Source organism: Phycodurus eques, chromosome 2 (genome assembly GCF_024500275.1).
Source record: "Phycodurus eques isolate BA_2022a chromosome 2, UOR_Pequ_1.1, whole genome shotgun sequence".
Classification (NCBI taxonomy): domain Eukaryota; kingdom Metazoa; phylum Chordata; class Actinopteri; order Syngnathiformes; family Syngnathidae; genus Phycodurus; species Phycodurus eques.
The window spans coordinates 5,418,637-5,438,120 of NC_084526.1; the positions used below are offsets into that span (position 1 = coordinate 5,418,637).

General features: G+C 43.4%; 1 protein-coding gene across 1 annotated transcript; it reads left to right on the forward strand.

Moving 5' to 3' along the window:
* Positions 1–4,598: 4,598 nt before the first annotated feature.
* Positions 4,599–8,828, forward strand: LOC133414971 (beta-1,3-galactosyltransferase 1). The gene is made up of 2 exons (XM_061700738.1): positions 4,599–4,907; positions 6,893–8,828. The coding sequence occupies exon 2, from the start codon at positions 6,900–6,902 to the stop codon at positions 8,052–8,054; it is 1,155 nt and encodes a 384-aa protein (XP_061556722.1). The 5' UTR covers positions 4,599–4,907; positions 6,893–6,899; the 3' UTR covers positions 8,055–8,828.
* The last annotated feature ends 10,656 nt before the right edge of the window (positions 8,829–19,484 follow it).

The following is a 19,484-nucleotide window of genomic DNA, read 5'->3' on the forward strand; positions in this document are numbered from 1 at the left end:
GTTGGCTAAGAATGTCTTGGAGGTGAAAAGAGTATCAGATCGAGTGATGAGGCTGAAATTTGAAATTGAGGGTGTTATGTGTAATGTGATTAGTGGCTATGCCCCACAGGTAGGATGTGACCTAGAGGTGAAAGAGAAATTCTGGAAGGAGCTAGATGATGTAGTTCTTAGCATCCCAGACAGAGAGAGAGTCGTAATTGGTGCAGATTGTAATGGACATGTTGGTGAAGGTAATAGGGGTGATGAAGAAGTGATGGGTAAGTACGGCATCCAGGAAAGGAACTTGGAGGGACAGATGGTGGTAGACTTTGCAACAAGGATGCAAATGGCTGTAGTGAACACTTTTTTCCAGAAGAGGCACGAACATAGGGTGACCTACAAGAGCGGAGTTAGAAGCACACAGGTGGATTACATCTTGTGCAGACGATGTAATCTGAAGGAGGTTACCAACTGTAAGGTAGTGGTAGGGGAGAGTGTGGCTAGACAGCATAGGATGGTGGTGTGTAAGATGACTCTGGTGGTGGGGAGGAAAATTAGGAAGACAAAGGCAGAGAAGAGAACCATGTGGTGGAAGCTGAGACAGGACGAGTGTTGTGCAGCTTTTCGGGAAGAGGTGATACAGGCTCTCGGTGGACGGCAGGAGCTTCCAGAAGACTGGACCACTGCAGCCAAGGTGATCAGAGAAGCAGGCAGGAGAGTACTTGGTGTATCTTCTGGCAGGAAAGGAGAGAAGGAGACTTGGTGGTGGAACCTCACAGTACAGGAAATCATACAAGGAAAGAGGTTAGCTAAGAAGAAGTGGGACACTGAGAGGACAGAGGAGAGGCGAAAGGAATACATTGAGATGCGACACAGGGCAAAGGTAGAGGTGGCAAAGGCAAAACAAGAGGCATATGATGACATGTATGGCAGGTTGGACACTAAAGAAAGAGAAAAGGATCTATACAGGCTGGCCAGACAGAGGGACAGAGATGGGAAGGATGTGCAGCAGGTTAGGGTGATTAAGGATAGAGATGGAAATATGTTGACTGGTGCCAGCAGTGTGCTTGCTAGATGGAAAGAATACTTCGAGGAGTTGATGAATGAGGAAAATGATAGAGAAGGGAGAGTAGAAGAGGTAAGTGTGGTGGACCAGGAAGTGGCAATGATTAGTAAGGGGGAAGTTAGAAAAGCATTAAAGAGGATGAAAAATGGAAAGGCAGTTGGTCCTGATGACATTCCTGTGGAGGTATGGAAGCATCTAGGAGAGGTGGCTGTGAAGTTTTTGACCAGCTTGTTCAATAGAATTCTAGTGCCTGAGAAGATGCCTGAGGAATGGAGGAAATGTGTACTGGTGCCCATTTTTAAGAACAAAGGTGATGTGCAGAGCTGTGGCAACTATAGAGGAATAAAGTTGATGAGCCACACAATGAAGTTATGGGAAAGAGTAGTGGAGGATAGACTCAGGACAGAAGTGAGTATTTGCGAGCAACAGTATGGTTTCATGCCTAGAAAGAGTACCACAGATGCATTATTTGCCTTGAGGATGTTGATGGAAAAGTACAGAGAAGGTCAGAAGGAGCTACATTGTGTCTTTGTAGATCTAGAGAAAGCCTATGACAGAGTACCCAGAGAAAAACTGTGGTACTGCATGCGGAAGTCTGGAGTGGCAGAGAAGTATGTTAGAATAATACAGGACATGTACGAGGGCAGCAGAACAGCGGTGAGGTGTGCTGTAGGTGTGACAGAAGAATTTAAGGTGGACGTGGGACTGCATCAGGGATCAGCCCTGAGCCCCTTCCTTTTTGCAGTGGTGATGGATAGGCTGACAGATGAGGTTAGATTGGAATCCCCGTGGACCATGATGTTTGCAGATGACATTGTGATCTGCAGTGAAAGCAGGGAGCAGCTGGAGGAACAGTTAGAAAGATGGAGGCATGCACTGGAAAGAAGAGGAATGAAGATTAGCCGAAGTACAACAGAATATATGTGCATGAATGAGAGGGCTGGTGGGGGAAGAGTGAGGTTACAGGGAGAAGAGATAGCAAGGGTGGAGGACTTTAAATACTTGGGGTCAACCGTCCAGAGCAATGGTGAGTGTGGTCAGGAAGTGAAGAAACGGGTCAAAGCAGGTTGGAACGGGTGGAGGAAGGTGTCAGGTGTGTTATGTGACAGAAGAGTCTCTGCTAGGATGAAGGGCAAAGTTTATAAAACAGTAGTGAGGCCAGCCATGATGTACGGATTAGAGACAGTGGCACTGAAGAGACAACAGGAAGCAGAGCTGGAGGTGGCGGAAATGAAGATGTCTAGGTTCGCTCTTGGAGTGACCAGGTTGGATAAAATTAGAAATGAGCTCATCAGAGGGACAGCCAAGGTTCGATGTTTTGGAGACAAAGTTAGAGAGCGCAGACTTTAATGGTTTGGACACGTCCAGAGGAGAAATAGTGAGTATATTGGAAGAAGGATGATGAGGATGGAGCTGCCAGGCAAGAGAGCTCGAGGAAGACCAAAGAGAAGGTTGATGGATGTCGTGAGGGAAGACATGATGGCAGTTGGTGTTCGAGAGGAGGATGCAGGAGATAGGCTTACATGGAAAAGGATGACGCGCTGTGGCGACCCCTAACGGGACAAGCCGAAAGGAAAAGAAGAAGAATGGCTGATGCAGGAAAACAAGGTAATGCTTTTGTGACCTCTCGGCTGTATTGTTGTCTACCTCTAACAAGAGGAAGTCTTTAGATATTGTCCAGTTAGTCCACAATATTACTGCTTGACTACTGACAAGAACTGGAAGAAGAGGTCACCATACATTTAATAAAATCAAACGACATTTATCAATCCATCCATCCATTTTCTCAGCCGCTTCTCCTCATTAGGGTCGCAGGCGTGCTGGAGCCTATCCCAGCTATCATCGGGCAGGAGGCGGGGTACACCCTGAACTGGTTGCCAGCCAATCCCAGGGCACATATAAACAAACAACCATTCGCACTCACATTCACACCTACGGGCAATTTAGATACTTCAATTAATCTAGCATGCATGTTTTTGGGATGTGGGAGGAAACCGGAGTGCCCGGAGAAAACCCACGCAGGCACGGGGAGAACATGCAAACTCCACACAGTCGGGGCCAGGGATTGAACCCGGGTCCTCAGAACTGTGAGGCTGACGCTCTAACCAGTCGGCCACCGTGCCGCCCAAACAAGATTTAGTTATGGCAATTTTCAAACAGTAAAAATGCACCCCAAGTGGGTGGATACTAGGCTGAAGCCCCCCCAAAAATAGCCCTAGCGACGCCACTGAGTTGAACCAATTTTAAAAAGTACCAGAGAGGCTGACCAAGTTATGGAGTCTGTTTAATAAAAAAAAATAAGTGATCTACTCGCAGGGGTGTCAAACTCATGCATCCATCCCTTTTCTGTACCGCTTATCCTCACGTGGGTCGTGGGCGTGCTGGAGCCTATTCTAGCTATCTTTGGGTGAGAGGCGGGGTACACCCTGAACTGGTCGCCAGCCAATTGCAGGGCACATAGAAACAGACAACCATTCGTACTTACATTCACCCCTACGGGCAATTTAGTCTTCAATTAACCTGCCACGCATGTTTTTGAGACGTGGGAGGAAAACGGAGTACCTCGAGAAAACCCATGCAGGCACAGGGAGAACATGCGAACTCCACACAAGCGAGGCCGGGATTTGAACCCCGGCTCCCAGAACTGTGAGGCAGATGTGTTAACCAGTCGGCCACTTCCACTATTTTTTAGGTGCTCATAATTACAACTAAATATGGGAAAATATTCACATTTATTGATTATTGTTGCAAATCTCGTTTTAAATCATACGAGCAAGTTCAAATGTCATAAATTTGTGCAATGTCAACAATATTATGAATCAGTTTTCATTTACACATGCAACTTCCAGATCACAATAGATCTATTAACTGTATGTGTACCTTTTATAAAACAACTTTTTTAGAAATAATTTTAAATTTACATACATTTTCACATCCATCTGGAAATCTTGAACAGCTCAACTGACTCATCGCACCTTGCAAACTAAGGTGGAAACCTTTCAGCATGAACATGAGCATGAGCAGTCATCCCCTACTTTGTAAATGTATACAGGCAGATTGACAAAAATGAAGACAAAGTTAATGTATTAGCTGTCTATTAAAGACATACATATCCACAGTAAGTGCAAAATAAAAACTTTAGCTGCTTATTTAATAGTCACCCAGTAGCTTGCCATAAAAAGCTGAAAACACGAACAACGAATTTATATGAGGTTAGCATTAGTCAGCATAAACAATTTGCAACCCCTCTCCAACTATTAGCAACCATTAAATTAGGTTGTAGCCTATGTCTCAGTAAAGAAGTGACGCCAGCTCTTTCCTGTCAAGGAGTCGTCACCACAGCGAGGCAGTCGCATGATTTCCTTATCTGAAGTAATCCAACCATTTTTGTTTGGTGCGATACAAAAGAGTTTCACAATTTGTAATACCCTATCTTTTAACCTGTGATAGCAATTGTTGTACATGTGATCACAACGTAACAGTTTGACTGAGGAAAATGGACTTCAAACTATTTTTTGTCTGCTGAGGAAAGACAATGCAAAGACCAGCGGCAAGAAAAGGTGAGCAAATAAAGGTGTGGCTCCACTGCCAGGTAACAACGTGCGGAGGTTACTGCCACTAGAGTCACGCAGACATTGAAGCAACAAGCACAGCTTTGGATTCTTGGTCGATCCGATTGACTGTCAGCAGCGTCACTGTCAGCTGAAAGACCCGTCCACGCATTTTACCATCCTATTTTTTCTTTTCTTTTTCTTTTTGAAGAGCTTGATGTTTTTCGCTGCTTTGGGAATGGATAGACCCACTTTCATTGTGAGGAGAGCATAAAAAGGCCAGAAAGTGACTTTGCCACATGTGAAAACAGGTGTGTACATGTTATTAATGGAATATGCCTATTGTGTGCCTATTATCCATTGTTGTTTTGTGTATTCATGATCCTTGACAATTAATTAAAAAGGGCAGGACGTACAAGATGACAATTTTGATGCAGTAAGTAAGTAAGAACAATAGCCAGATGTTTATAGCCGGATGTGGTTAGAGTAGCCAAATACTGTACTCAAGTAAGAGTACTGTTACTTAAGAATAATATGACTCAAGTACAAGTAAAACGTAGTCCTTCAAATAAATACTTCAGTAAGAGTAAGAAAGTACTCAAAGAAAAAACTAACCAAGTACTGAGTAATTGGTGAGTATCTTCAGATGAAAAAAAAAATAAAATAAAATGTGAATGTGAATATTCTGGTTAGACTGGTTAGAGCAGACGGTCTAACCAGTCGTTCACCGTGCCGCCCTGAACAATATAATTTAATCTAAAATATAATAAATAAAATCTTTATAAAATAAAGAATAAAATCTTTGCGGCACGGTGGACAACTGCCTCACAGTTCTGAGCACCGGGGTTCGAATCCTGGCCTCGCCTGTGTGGAGTTTGCATGTTCTCTCCGTGCCTGCGTGGGTTTTCTCCGGGCACTCCGGTTTCCTCCCACATCCCAAAAATATGCATGGTAGGTTAATTGAAGACTCTAAATTGCCCTTAGGTGTGAATGTGTGCGCGAATGGTTGGTTGTTTTCTATGTGCCCTGCGATTGGCTGGCAACCAGTTCAGGGTGTACCCCGCCTCCTGACCGATGATAGCTGGGATAGGCTCCAGCACGCCTCCGACGCTAGTGAAGATAAAGCAGTGCAGAAGATGGATGGATGAATCTTTACAAAATAAAAAATTAAGGAAAATCACAAGCGGTTACGTTGGATTGGAAGTCAAAAACCATCCATCCATCCATCCATTTTCTGAGCCGCTTATCCTCACTTGGGTCGCGGGCGCGCTGGAGCCTATCCCAGCTGTCATCGGGCAGGAGGCGGGGTACACCCCGAACTGGTTGCCAGCCAATCGCAGGGCACATACAAACAGACAACTATTCGCACTCACAGTCATGCCTACGGGCAATTTAGAGTCTCCAATTAATGCATGTTTTTGGGATGTGGGAGGAAACCGGAGTGCCCGGAGAAAACCCACGCAGGCACGGGGAGAACATGCAAACTCCACACAGTCGGGGCCAGGGATTGAACCCGGGTCCTCAGAACTGTGAGGCTGACGCTCTAACCAGCAAGTCAAAAACCAAAGTCTAAAAATAGATTGCGCATGCAATAATTGATTACCAAAAAAATAAAGTAACGAGTGGCATGTAGACCATTGTAATGGAGTAAAAGTACCGTTTCTTCTTAAAATAAATACTCAAGTAAAAGTAAAAAAGCATGATTCATTAAAACTACTCTGACAGGTACAATTTGTCCCAAGTGTTACTTGAGTAAATGTACCGCCTTCCTACACACCTCTGTTAATAGCAGGGTTGTCACTCATTTTCATCATGAGCTGTTGTGAGTGTGAAAATCAAATAAATGTATGATTATTACATACTGTATACACAATTGCCCCTGTATTTCGATGTGAATTTCTTATCACAAGTCAAGAAAATAGTGACAATCAAATATTTTAACACAAAAAAAAATAATTAAAGGGAGAGTTTGCAGTTTTTCAACTGTGAACAAGATTTTAATTTTGCCTCATCATTAACTGCAAACTCTCCCTTTAATTTAGGTTCAGGCAGGATTTGGAGGAAAACGTTTGTACTATCTGTAATAAGTGAAGAAAGAAATTTATTTTGGTGAAGATTTTCTGCCAAAACGAAAAGAAGAAATCCATTTAGCAAGAAACATGAAATATATTTTCTATAGTGGGACACAAATAATGATGGGGGGAATATTTGAGTATGAGTGATATGAGTAAGACACCTGTGGTTTATAATAACCATGTCTAATTCAGTTTCAACATGTCTCTCTCTCATCTCTCAGCCACAAAATGTTGAATGGCAAGCAAAACAGAAGATGCAGTGCTACACGGCCTTACTGTCTTTTCTTCATATTGGCACTTGCAGCAGTTTTATTTTATTACAGAATAAACATGGATGACAGTGCAATTGATTGGAGACATAAAACCTGGATGCAATATAATGCAACAAAGTGGTGGACTGGGCTGAAAAGTGGAATCCATGAAAAGATTTCTCTCATAGGAGTTAATTGGAAACCTTCTGCCCAGGCCATGAAAACTGGACAAACGAGTGAACTAAGTCACCTTGAAACTCAGGAGGTTGCAGAAAATCAGTCGACCCCTGTATCCCGGAGCCCATATAATGTGGCGTACCCCTTTGAGTATCACTTTATTATAAATGAGCCCACAAAATGTGAAGAGCAGAAACCTTTTGTGGCTCTGATAGTTCCTGTGGCGCCCCACAACAGGCGTCATCGTGACATTATCCGCAACACATGGGGAGGGGAAAGTGTGGTGTTGGGGAAGGTGGTCAATGTCTTCTTTCTGATGGGGCTGCACACTGGGGAACCTGTAGAGGAGCTTGAAGAGCATTTGCAGCAAGAGAGCAAAGAGCATGAAGACTTGATCCAGAGCAATTTTCTGGACTGTTACAATAACCTGACCATCAAAACCATGGTGATGCTAGAGTGGCTCAATTCCTACTGCTCCACTGCCACTTATGCCATGAAGATCGATTCAGACACGTACCTCAGTGTCAGAAATCTCATTACCATGTTGTCAACTGCTCCAAAAACAAACTACATGACTGGACTTGTGGCCACTAAAGCAGCAGTCCTGAGAGATCCCACCTCCAAGTGGTATCTCCCAGTGAATATTTACCCGAAACCTCTGTATCCACGCTATGCTCTGGGTCTGGGTTATGTTCTGTCTTTGGACCTGCCTAAAAGGCTTGTGGAAGCTACCAGACATGTCAAAGCCATTTACATTGAAGATGTGTACTTGGGGTTGTGCATGGAATACCTGGGTATCCCTCTCACAGACCCTCCAAATTGGGATTACTTCCATGTCTTCCCTGTGCCATACAATCGTTGTGCTTATTCCAAACTTGTTGTCACCACCTTAGATGGAGATACCAATCTCACGTGGGTTTGGAAAGACTTACACGAAGCAGGGAAGGCCTGCTGATCTGTCAAAATATGATTTGCACTACTATTTTACAGTATATGAAAATGTCCTTCCGCCGAATATCTGAAATGTTGTAATGACCAATAAACAAGCAGGACAAAACTATCAAGACCTTATTGTTAGATCAGCCTGATCTCCTCTGAAGTTCACATTTTTATTCATGTAGTCGCTGACGTTTCTGATCTTGTCTACTGGGTGAGTGACAATAACTTGGACAAAAATGTGTTTGCTGCTTTCTGTGGCGTTCAAAGTTTTAAATTGTACATTACAACAATTTGTGTCGGAATTTACAAAACGTTCACCTCGTTAATGAGTGGACAATTTGAATAAGTACATTGCTAAAATGTAACTAACACATTTAAGTTCAGAGCTCAAACAGTAGAGGACATATTCACGCCACTGTATACATGACGCCAAGCATTACAGCTCTTGTGTTTTTAAAGATGTGTTTCAACACGTCTCTACCTTGAACAACCTGCATTTAAGAAACGCAGACATCACACGTCCTGCCATGACTCTCAGCATTTTGCACTCACTGAATAGCAGGCAAGTAACTTTATATTCACAGGGTAAATGCATGGTCCTACTTCCTGCTGAACGTCAAAGTCAAGGTGAGAAGCTCAAAAATGAATGAATGAATGAATGAATATATTGGTTAGCTTTTATTTTCAGCAGACTAGCAGTCCTTCTGTTATCTGATGGAAACATTTGCATGTTGCAACAAGCCCCTACATGTTTTGTTTGCATCACATGTACAGCTTGGACGGTGGAGCAATGAAGACTTGGCACATTAGCGGGACATTATATACTTTGGAGTATATAATGGATAATGCTCTGGAGTGTGTTTTTTTTTTTAAAACATTACCTCACTGGACACCTTTTTGTATGAGGGAATCCTGTTGCTTTTTATGTTAAAGATGTTCATGTTTCATTGAGAATTAATCTCACTGAAACATGATACAGTATCAGTATCTCACAAAAGTGAGTACACTCCACTTATGTTCGTAAGTATTTATTACTAGGTTTAAGTATTACTACGAAGTGTCAATACTTAATTATAAAATAATTAAATTTTGAGCAGTGTCTTAATCTATAAAGAATCTCTCTCTTTCTTTCTTTCTCTCTCTCGTATATAACGCTATTGGGGCCATTTTATTCATCGAACGATAAGTGGATATAGTAATTATTGTTACAACTGGGCCGGCCCTAGTCAATGTGGCGCCCTAGGCGCGATTTTATATGCCGCCCCACTCCATCAATGATTTACATACGCTTACAAAAAAGTCAAATATCAATAGTTTTTAACATTGCCTTTCATTTATATGATAACATGCCACAAAATTGAAAATATATGTAGTGTACTGACTAAAATGTGTTGAACTATATTTGTTTGAATTGCTGTTGCGAAAACTAGTTAAAAGTTTGTTTGGTTCTTTGTGTGGATGGGGTGTCCTGCGTTCCGAGGGGTCTGTGAACATTTCAGGGTTTTTATTTTTTTAATGATTGATTGAATGGGTGGTGCGTCCAATGGGATTGGGGGAAGGAGGTGGGTCGTGTGGAAAGAGCAGGAGATGCGGTGGGAGAGAAGAGTTGTTTTTTGGGGTTCTTGACCTGGTTTTTCCACGCGAAGGGCACAAAAATGAAGGGAACAAACAATGCTACGATCAGAGAGTTCGTTTCTGTCCATTAGTCTCTGGTGACAGGGTGTTAATCAGAAATCTTGGACTGCAAGGAAAACACAAGCTAGCTGATCGTTGGAAAGCTACACCATACATTGTGGAGAGTCAACTCCCTGGTTTGCCTGTGTTCAAGTTGAAGCCAGAGAACGGACAAGGCTCTAACAAAGTATTGCACCGAAATCACATTCTGCCCATTGGACAGGAAGTGAAATTGAATGTGGAAAAGAATGAAGATACACTTCAACGCAAAAGGAGAGCCAGCAAAAGACTCAAAGCAAAGAGGGCTGAAAACTGTAATCTTTCTGGTGTACCAGCGCTTGATCATGTTGAAAAGATTGAGTCTGCATCTGACTCAGAAGAGGATGAAATGGGTGTGTGGTATGATTATCACTCCATATGTGAGTCAAGACAACCGGAAGCTCAGGAAACTGTTCAATCAGAACCTGTCAGCCTGGATTTGGATCAAGTTGTCCCTCCAATTAACCAAGAGATGGATGAGGTTACAGTTGAGGCACCTGCGGCAACAGATGACGATGGATCCGTAGTGCAAGATGAGACTTTTGAAAGTACTGTTGATACTGGAAGGGACACTGAAGCACAGACATTCGATGTAACGACTGCGAGACAAGACAGTGTTACAGAGAGTTCAGACGAGGCACGATGGCCTCAAAGACTGAAAAGGGTTCCTACCCGACTAACCTATGACTTGTTAGGGAGTCCAAGCTCTGTGGCAGTTAGTACTCATACAGTCTCTCTGGCTAAGGTTGATGATAAGATGATTTTGGATACTGTTGCCTTTTCGGATTGCCTGCCTGTGTACCGACCTCTGCTCGTTTATTAAACTTTTGTGAAACTGTCCATTTGTTTTGGAGTCGTGGATTTTGGGTCCTGTCCGCTGTTCCGTTCATGACAGATCTGGCTTTTGGATCTACTTTAGTATGACTCTGATGGCAAAGACGTCGCAAGCAAAAGTACAAAGGAATGTTGAAGTGTCACTCAGTGCAGAACTACATCGGGGGAAATACAAGAAACATGACAACAGATTTTCAACACCCTAATGCGAAAACAAGTGGAACTAGAAAATAACAAGAAGCACGCATGCTTCAACATTTACTGTGCAACACAAAAACAGTGCACTTCAAAGTTCAAACTGCGAAGCAGAAAATGTGTCATTAATAGGAGCACCCAAAACATAAAATTTTTCATTTGCTATTTTTTTTTTTATATTCTTAAATAACTGTACACCAGAGAACAGTGGTTATAAAAAAAAATTCATGTCAGGGATGGGGTGTGTTTGTTTTATATTTTGCCAACAGTGCCAAGAATAGAAAATACACTATCAGTGACCCCCAAATATAGAACTGTATTTGGTTAATACTGTGTTATTACAAACCCAAATTCCGATGGAGGTGGGACGTTGTCTAAAACGTACATAAAAACAGATTACATGATTGTCAAATCCTTTTCAACCTATAGTCAACTATATATACTACATATATATACTACAAAGCCCACATATTTAACATCAACATTTTATTTTTTTACAAATATTCTTTCTCTCTGAATTTGGTGCCTTCAACACGTTCCATAAAGCTTGGACTGGAGCAACAAAAGACTGGGAAAGTTGAGAAATACTAAAAAATAAACACACCTGTTTGGAACATTCCACAGGTGACTAGGTCAACTGGAAACTGGTGAGTGTCATGATTGGGTTTCAAAGGAGCATCCCTGAAAGGCTCAGTTTTTCACGAGCAAGGATGGGGCGAGGTTCATCCCTTTGTGAAAAATTGCATGAGCAAATATACAATTGCAAGGAATTTAAGGATTTCATCATTTACAATCCATAATGTCATCAAAAGATTCCGAGAATCTGCAGAAAGGCTGAAAACCAACATTGAAGGTCCGTAACCTTTGATCCCTCAGGTGGCACGGCATTAAAAACCGGCACCATTGTGTAAAGGATATTGCCACGTGGGCTCAGGAACACTTTATAAAACCGTTCTCTATTAACACAGCTCGTCACTACATCTAGAAATGCAAGTTAAAACATTACCATGCAAAGCGAAAGCCATATACAGTATCAACAACACCCAGAAATGCCTCATGCTTCTCTGGGCCCAAGCTCATCTGAGATGGACTGAAGCAAAGTGGAAAAGTGTGCTGTGGTCTTACGAGTCCACATTTCAAATTTTTGGGGGAAATCATGGATCCGGGCCAAAGGGGAAAAGGACCATCCGAACTATCAGCGCAAAGCTCAAAAGCCAACATCTGTTCTGGTATGGGGGTGTCTTAATGCCCATGGCATGCGTAACTTGCACATCTGTGACGGCGCCATTAATGCTGCCATCCAAGCAACGTCTTTTTCAGGGACGTCCCCGCTTATTTCAGCAAGGCAATACCAAGCCACATTCTGCATGTGTTACTACAGTGTGGCTTTGTAGTAACAGAGTGTGAGTACTCGACTGGCCTGCCAGCAATCCAGACCTGTCTCCCATTGAAAATGTGTGGTGCATTATGAAGCGCAAAATACGACAACAAAGACACCGCACTGTTGAGCAACTGTACATTGCATACATTGTACATCAAGCATGAATGGAAAAGAATTCCACTGTCAAAGCTTCAACAATTAGTGTCCGCAGTTTCCAGATGTTTATTGAGTGTTGTTAAAATAAAAGGTGATGTAACACAGTGGTAAACATGCCCCCGTCTCAGCAAATTCGAAATGAGTGAATATTTGAAAAATAAATAAATAACATAAATGTAATCCCTTCAAACATTAAATATCTTGTCTTTCTATTGCATTCAATTCAATACAGGTTGAAAAGGATTTGCAAAACACTGTACTGTGTTTTTATTTACGTTTTACACAACATCCAACTTTTTGGGAATTGGGGTTTATAGAATGTTTCAAAATGGGAATGATTATCTTTACCTTTGAGTCTGTTGGCATTGCAAGAATACAGCTCAAGTATCTTAAGTGTTCCGAATATTGTTAGATGCCTATTTACATTGCACCTCAGAAATGTCTGTGTCAAAAATGTTATGGCAATTGTTCAACTCAGTTATGAAACCATATAGGGTACAAATTGACTTACCCTGTATTATTTCCAAGGCTTACAAACATTTCTTAATATCTGTCTCCGCTCAACAGTCTGTAGTGTCTTTCATTTGAAAAACTAGTTGCCAAAAGTAAATATTAATATGCTGACATGTTACTAGTAGATACCTTTTTCAGTCACAAAACAAATGATGTAATTTCACCAAGGGCTCCCCAAAAACAGTACTGTGTTTTCTTATGCTAACTTGGTTACTAAAACAAATTCACACATAAATAGATTATTTGGTGTACTTGGGAACAACACATGTGCAAGTCACTGGGATTTTGATTAGATCTTTTTTCAGAATGTATTTGTTTGGATCAAATCAGAATCAGAATCAGAATCATCTTTATTTGCCAAGTATGTCCAAAACACACAAGGAATTTGTCTCCGGTAGTTGGAGCCGCTCTAGTACAACAGAGTCAATTTACAGAACACTTTGGAGACATAAAGACATTGACAAAAAACAATTGTGCAAAATGATGCAGAGTCCTCTAGCACTTAGAGCAGTTCGAATGACTAATATTGCAATAGTCCGGTCCAATGACCATTGTGCAAAGGGCGCTGAGACCTTTGTATGCGGTTTAAAGTGACGAGTAGTGCGATCATCTGGGACAATGTTGGTTGTGCAAATGTTACAGATACTCCTCAATCAGTGTGCAAATGGAGCAGATGCTACTCTGGCATGAGTGGCCAGTATATGCAAATAGTGCAGCATGGCGAGACAACTACAGTGAGTGCACGAGTAATACATAATTGGCCCCAACAGAAATGTGACAACGAACTCAAGTTAAAAAATTGCCAGCTTGCTGTAATGGAATTATAGGTTAGGTGTTTAAGAAGTTGATCGCAAGAGGGAAGAAGCTGTTGGAATGTCTACTAGTTCTTTTTTTGCATTGATCGGTAGCGCCTACCTGAGGGAAGGAGCCGGAAGAGCTGGTGACCGGGGTGCAGACGGTCCGAGAGGATTTTGCACGCCCTTGTCTTAGTTCTGGCAGCGTGCAAGTCCTCAATGGTGGGTAGGGGGGAACCGACAATCCTTTCAGCAGTTTTGATTGTCCGTTGCAGTCGGAGTTTGTCCTTTTTTGTAGCAGCACCAAACCAGACTGTGATGGAAGAACACAGGACTGATTCGATGAGCGCTGTGTAGAACTGTCTCAGCAGCTCCGGTGGCAGGCCGTGCTTTCTCAGAAGCCGCAGGAAGTACATCCTCTGCTGGGCCTTTTTGAGGACGGAGTTGATGTTGTTCGCCCACTTCAGGTCCTGAGAGATTGTAATTCCCAGGAACTTGAAGGTCTCGACGGTTGACACAAGGCAGCTGGACAACGTGAGGGGCAGCTGTGGCGAGGGATGCCTCCTGAAGTCCACGATCATCTCTACCGTCTTGAGCGTGTTCAGCTCCAGGTTGTGTCGCCCGCACCACAGCTCCAGCCGCTCCGCTTCCTGTCGATATGCAGACTCGTCACCGTCCTTGTTGAGGCCGATGACAGTGGTGTCATCTGCAAACTTCAGGAGCTTGACAATCGGGTTCGCTGAGGTGCAGTCGTTCGTGTAGAGACAGAAGAGCAGCGGAGAGAGGACACAACCTTGGGGCGCCCCAGTGCTGATGCTGCGTGTGGATGAGGTGGCCTCCCCCAGCCTGACCTGCTGTGTCCTGCCCGTCAGAAAGCTGTAAAACCACTGGCAGATGGCAGGTGAGACGCTGAGCTGGAGAAGCTTGGTTGAAACGAGTTCAGGGATGATGGTGTTGAACGCTGAGCTGAAGTCCACGAACAGGATCCTCGCGGAGGTCCCTGCACTGTCGAGGTGTTCTAGGATGAAGTGCAGTCCCATGTTGACTGCATCATCCGCAGACCTGTTCGCTTGGTAGGCAAACTGCAGGGGGTCCAGCAGGGGACCTGTGACACTCTTGAGGTGGTCCAGCACGAGACGTTCAAAGGACTTCATGACCACAGATGTCAAAGCGACAGGCCTGTAGTCATTCAGACCAGAGATTGCAGGTTTCTTGGGGACTGGAATGATGGTGGAGCGTTTGAAACAGGATGGAACTTCGCACATTTCCAAAGATCTGTTAAAGATCTGAGTGGACTGGAGCGAGCTGGTCCGCGCAGACTTTGAGGCAGGATGGGGACACATGGTCCGGTCCTGTCGCTTTGTTAATCTTCTGTTGTTTGAAGATGCGTCTCACATCCTGTTCATGGATGGTTAACGCAGAAGTCAGAGGTGTGGTTGTGGTCGCGGGTGCGGCCGGGTGGGTGTGTGGAGTGAAACTGTCCTTTTCAAATCTGCAATAGAAGGTATTCAAGTCGTTGGCTAGTGTGCTATTGTTCTCAGCTTGGGGGGATCGTCGCTTGTAATTAGTCAGCGATTGGAATGCACGCCAGACTGATTTTGAGTCGTTCACGCTAAACTGTTTTTCCAACTTTGCTGCATAGATCCTCTTTGCAATGTTAATTTCTTTAGTCAGCTGGTTTCTAGCTCGATTATACAGGGCCCTGTCCCCGCTCTGATATGCATCTTCCTTAGCTTGGCGAAGCTGCTTAAGTTTAGCAGTGAACCACGGCTTGTTGTTGTTGAATGTCCGAAATGATTTTGTTGGTACACAAACCTCTTCACAGAAACTGATACAGGATGTGACAGTGTCCGTATATTCATCCAGGCTGCCAGCTGAATTTTCAAAGACACTCCAGTCTGTGCAGTCTAAACAGCTTTGAAGTTCCATCTTGGCTTCATTGGTCCACTTTTTGACTGTTTTCACTGTTGGCTTCGCACATTTAAGTTCTTGCTTGTACGTCGGTATTAAGTGAATTAAGCAGTGATCAGACGAGCCCAGGGCTGCACGAGGTATAGCACGGTATGCGTTTTTTACCGTAGTGTAGCAGTGGTCTAAAGTATTATTTTCCCTGGCAGGACAGTCGATGTGCTGCTTGTATTTAGGGAGTTCGTGGTTGAGTTCCCCGAGAATAATGAGGGGTGAGTCAGGGTGTTTTTTTTCAATTTCATTGACTTGTTCGGCGAGCGTTAGCAATGCGGCGTTCGTGTTAGCTTGCGGTGTAATATAGACTCCAGCCAGTATAAACGATGCAAACTCACGTGGCGAGTAAAATGGTTTACAGTTCAGAAACAGCGACTCCAAATGTGGGCTGCAGTGTGTGCTGAGCACCGTGACGTCCGTACACCATTTTTCGTTTATATGGAGGCATATCCCGCCGCCCTTCGTTTTCCCCGATGATTCCATGTCGCGGTCCGCTCGATGAATGTTGAAGCCGGGAAGCGTGACGGCGCCATCGGGTACAGCGTCGCAAAGCCAGGTCTCCGTGAAGCACATGGCCGCGGAACGTCCGAAGTCTTTACTGGTCTTTAACAGAAGATGAAGCTCATCCATTTTGTTGGGTAGGGAGCGTACATTCGCGAGGTGGATCGACGGGAACGCCAATCTGTGTCCTCTCTTGCGGAGTTTCACCTGAATGCCGGCTCGTTTTCCTCTGTGGCGCCGCTTCCGCATCCATGCGCCGAAAACCGCGGACGCCGCTCCGGTGAGTAACTCGGGGAAAAAACTGAGCGGATTTTCGAAAGTTGGTGACAGAAAGTCCGGAGTAGCCTCCTTGATGGTTAGCAGGTCTCCCCTTGTGTAAGTGAGTCGTGTAAGGTCTCCAAAGACGGACGAAAAACACAAAAACAAAGACAATACTAGAGAGCGCGTTACCGAGGCGACCACACTGGTAGGCGCCATCTTGGACACTGAACCTTCCTTAGAACCATCAGCGGCGCAAACACTGGAACTGAGTTGTAGCTCAGCTCTTCTCGCTGGTTGATGATGCAGCCCTGACAAAGGCACTCTGCAACCACAATCTCATGAGGGAACCTGTCGTCATCACGGTGCAGTCTGGAAGGCACAGAAAATACATATGGAATTTCATTTCAATATTTAAAGGGAACATCCATCCATCCATTTTCTGCGCCGCTTCTCCTCACTAGGGTCGCGGGCGTGCTGGAGCCTATCCCAGCTGTCATCGGGCAGGAGGCGGGGTACACCCTGAACTGGTTGCCAGCCAATCGCAGGGCACATACAAACAGACAACCATTCGCACTCACAGTCATGCCTACGGGCAATTTAGAGTCTCCAATTAATGCATGTTTTTGGGATGTGGGAGGAAACCGGAGTGCCCGGAGAAAACCCACGCAGGTACGGGGAGAACATGCAAACTCCACACAGGCGGGGCCGGGGATTGAACCCAGGTCTTCAGAACTGTGAGGCTGACGCTCTAACCAGTCGTCCACCGTGCCACTCCAGTATAACCTACGAAATTTATCAGCGCGGCTGTCAAACTGCTGCTGGTTGATGCAACTGACTCTCCTGGCAGCTACGGAGGACAAGGACCGCCGATCGTTGATGACGATCAGCAAAAACATCTGAAACACACACAAACAAAGAAAGCATCACAGGTATGGTTTGGACATTCAGCAGGATAGAGAAGGCAAGTGCCCCAATTTAACAGTGACAACTACCATTTGCACCCTGAGCCAAGTCATGCTGAATTTGGAAATGTTTGAATGAAACATGCAGCTCCATGGGACATTATATACACAATGTACCTGTATATGAAGGGCTGTTCACTAGTTGCTGACTTTTATATGAGGTCTATTTCCTTCTGCTGGGTGTGGCAGGCCAACAGACAGGCGAAAGTGAAACAACAGGGTATTAACCATCAATCAATGGAATCAATATTAACCATCAAAGCAACAGTCTTGTACATTTAAAAAAATATCTGACTTAATATAAGTAACAGAGGTTAAATGTTGTGGGTGTTTTGGTCAACACTACTCTCCCAATAGACATACAGTAGCAGAGAAGAAACTATACAATCCTACGCACTCAGCAACTCGTGTAATGCAACGCCAAAACTATCTCCACACCCACATAAACGTGATGGATAAAAATAGCTGCAGCCTGGATTTCGAAACATAGTTGAGTGATAAACTGATTTCCCTCTCTCTATTTGATGTATCTCTTAAAGTCGGAAAAGTATGTAACCATTAAGCCTACGAAACTTACCTCAAGACATTGGAATTTTCTACATTAAACAAATGATGCTACACAATACATTTTCTGTGGCAAGTAAATTTATCAATAATTTTATTTGTGAATATAAAAGTATAATTTGCAGTAAAAACAAGCACTTTTTGTCATGTTAAAACTGTCTGTATAACTTCAGAGCAGAACATTATTACTTGAGAGCAAAACATTATTAAAATGAATGAATAAATCAGTTTATGAAATGATTCGTTCTTTTAGCTTGGCCGCCACCCGCTGCCGTGGGGCGAGCGAGTCAGCTGGGAGCGGAACCGTAACTGTTGAAGTGTTCTCTCACTCACTTCTGAAGCGTGCCTGCAGGCGGGGGCGGGACCTCATTAAACGTATAGTTGTGGTGGTGATTATAATAATAATAATATAAAAAAATATATAATGATTATCATCAATAATAACAACAATGGTGATAAAAATAAATACTGATGGATAAAAAAATATAGTCAACAGACAGTAAATATTCATTTATTATTGTAAAACAAATTACAGTATTTTACTGACACCAGTGATCCTGTAAAATACTGTAAATTTCTCTAGTATGTTGCAATGTTGTTGTAATCTTAGTATACAGTATATACAGTATTTTAGTGGATATTAATTTACAGTATTATGATGGATTAATTTACAGTATTTTACAGGATCACTGGTGCCAGTAAAATACTGTAATTTGTACATTAAGAAGTTTTACAGTGTACTTCAAATCAAGGGTAAAGATATATAGAATACAATGTACACTGATGACTCAGCCCTGACATTTAAACACTTTAGTAGATTGGAAATTGTTTTTAGTGGTTACGATACATAACTTAAAAAAAGAAAATAAGTCCCCTCTTTTATCCAATTTATATGTATTATGCATTAAATGCAGCCCTATGGGTGGCACAAGTCAGTGCAAACTGTAGGCCGGTCCCAAGCCCGGATAAATGCAGAGGGTTGCGTCAGGAAGGGCATCCGGGTTAAAACCTTGCCAAACAAATATGAGCGTTCATCCAAAGAATTCCATACCGGATCGGTCGTGGCCCGGGTTAACAACGTCCGCCACCGACGCCGTCAACCTGCGGGGCGCCGTTGGAAATTCAGCTACTGTGGGTCGAAGTCAAAGAAGAAGAGGAGGTGGAAAGCGGGTTCTTCGGCAGAAAGAGAAGAGGAAAACACAGAGCCTAGAACTGAATGTGGGGACTTTGAATGTTGGGACTATGACAGGAAAATCTCGGGAGTTGGTTGACATGATGATTAGGAGAAAGGTTGATATATATATTGTGTGTCCAGGAGACCAGGTGGAAAGGCAGTAAGGCTAGAAGTTTAGGGGCAGGGTTTAAATTATTTTACCATGGTGTAGATGGGAAGAGAAATGGAGTCGGGGTTATTTTAAAAGAAGAGTTGGCTAAGAATGTCTTGGAGGTGAAAAGAGTATCAGATCGAGTGATGAGGCTGAAATTTGAAATTGAGGGTGTTATGTGTAATGTGATTAGTGGCTATGCCCCACAGGTAGGATGTGACCTAGAGGTGAAAGAGAAATTCTGGAAGGAGCTAGATGATGTAGTTCTGAGCATCCCAGACAGAG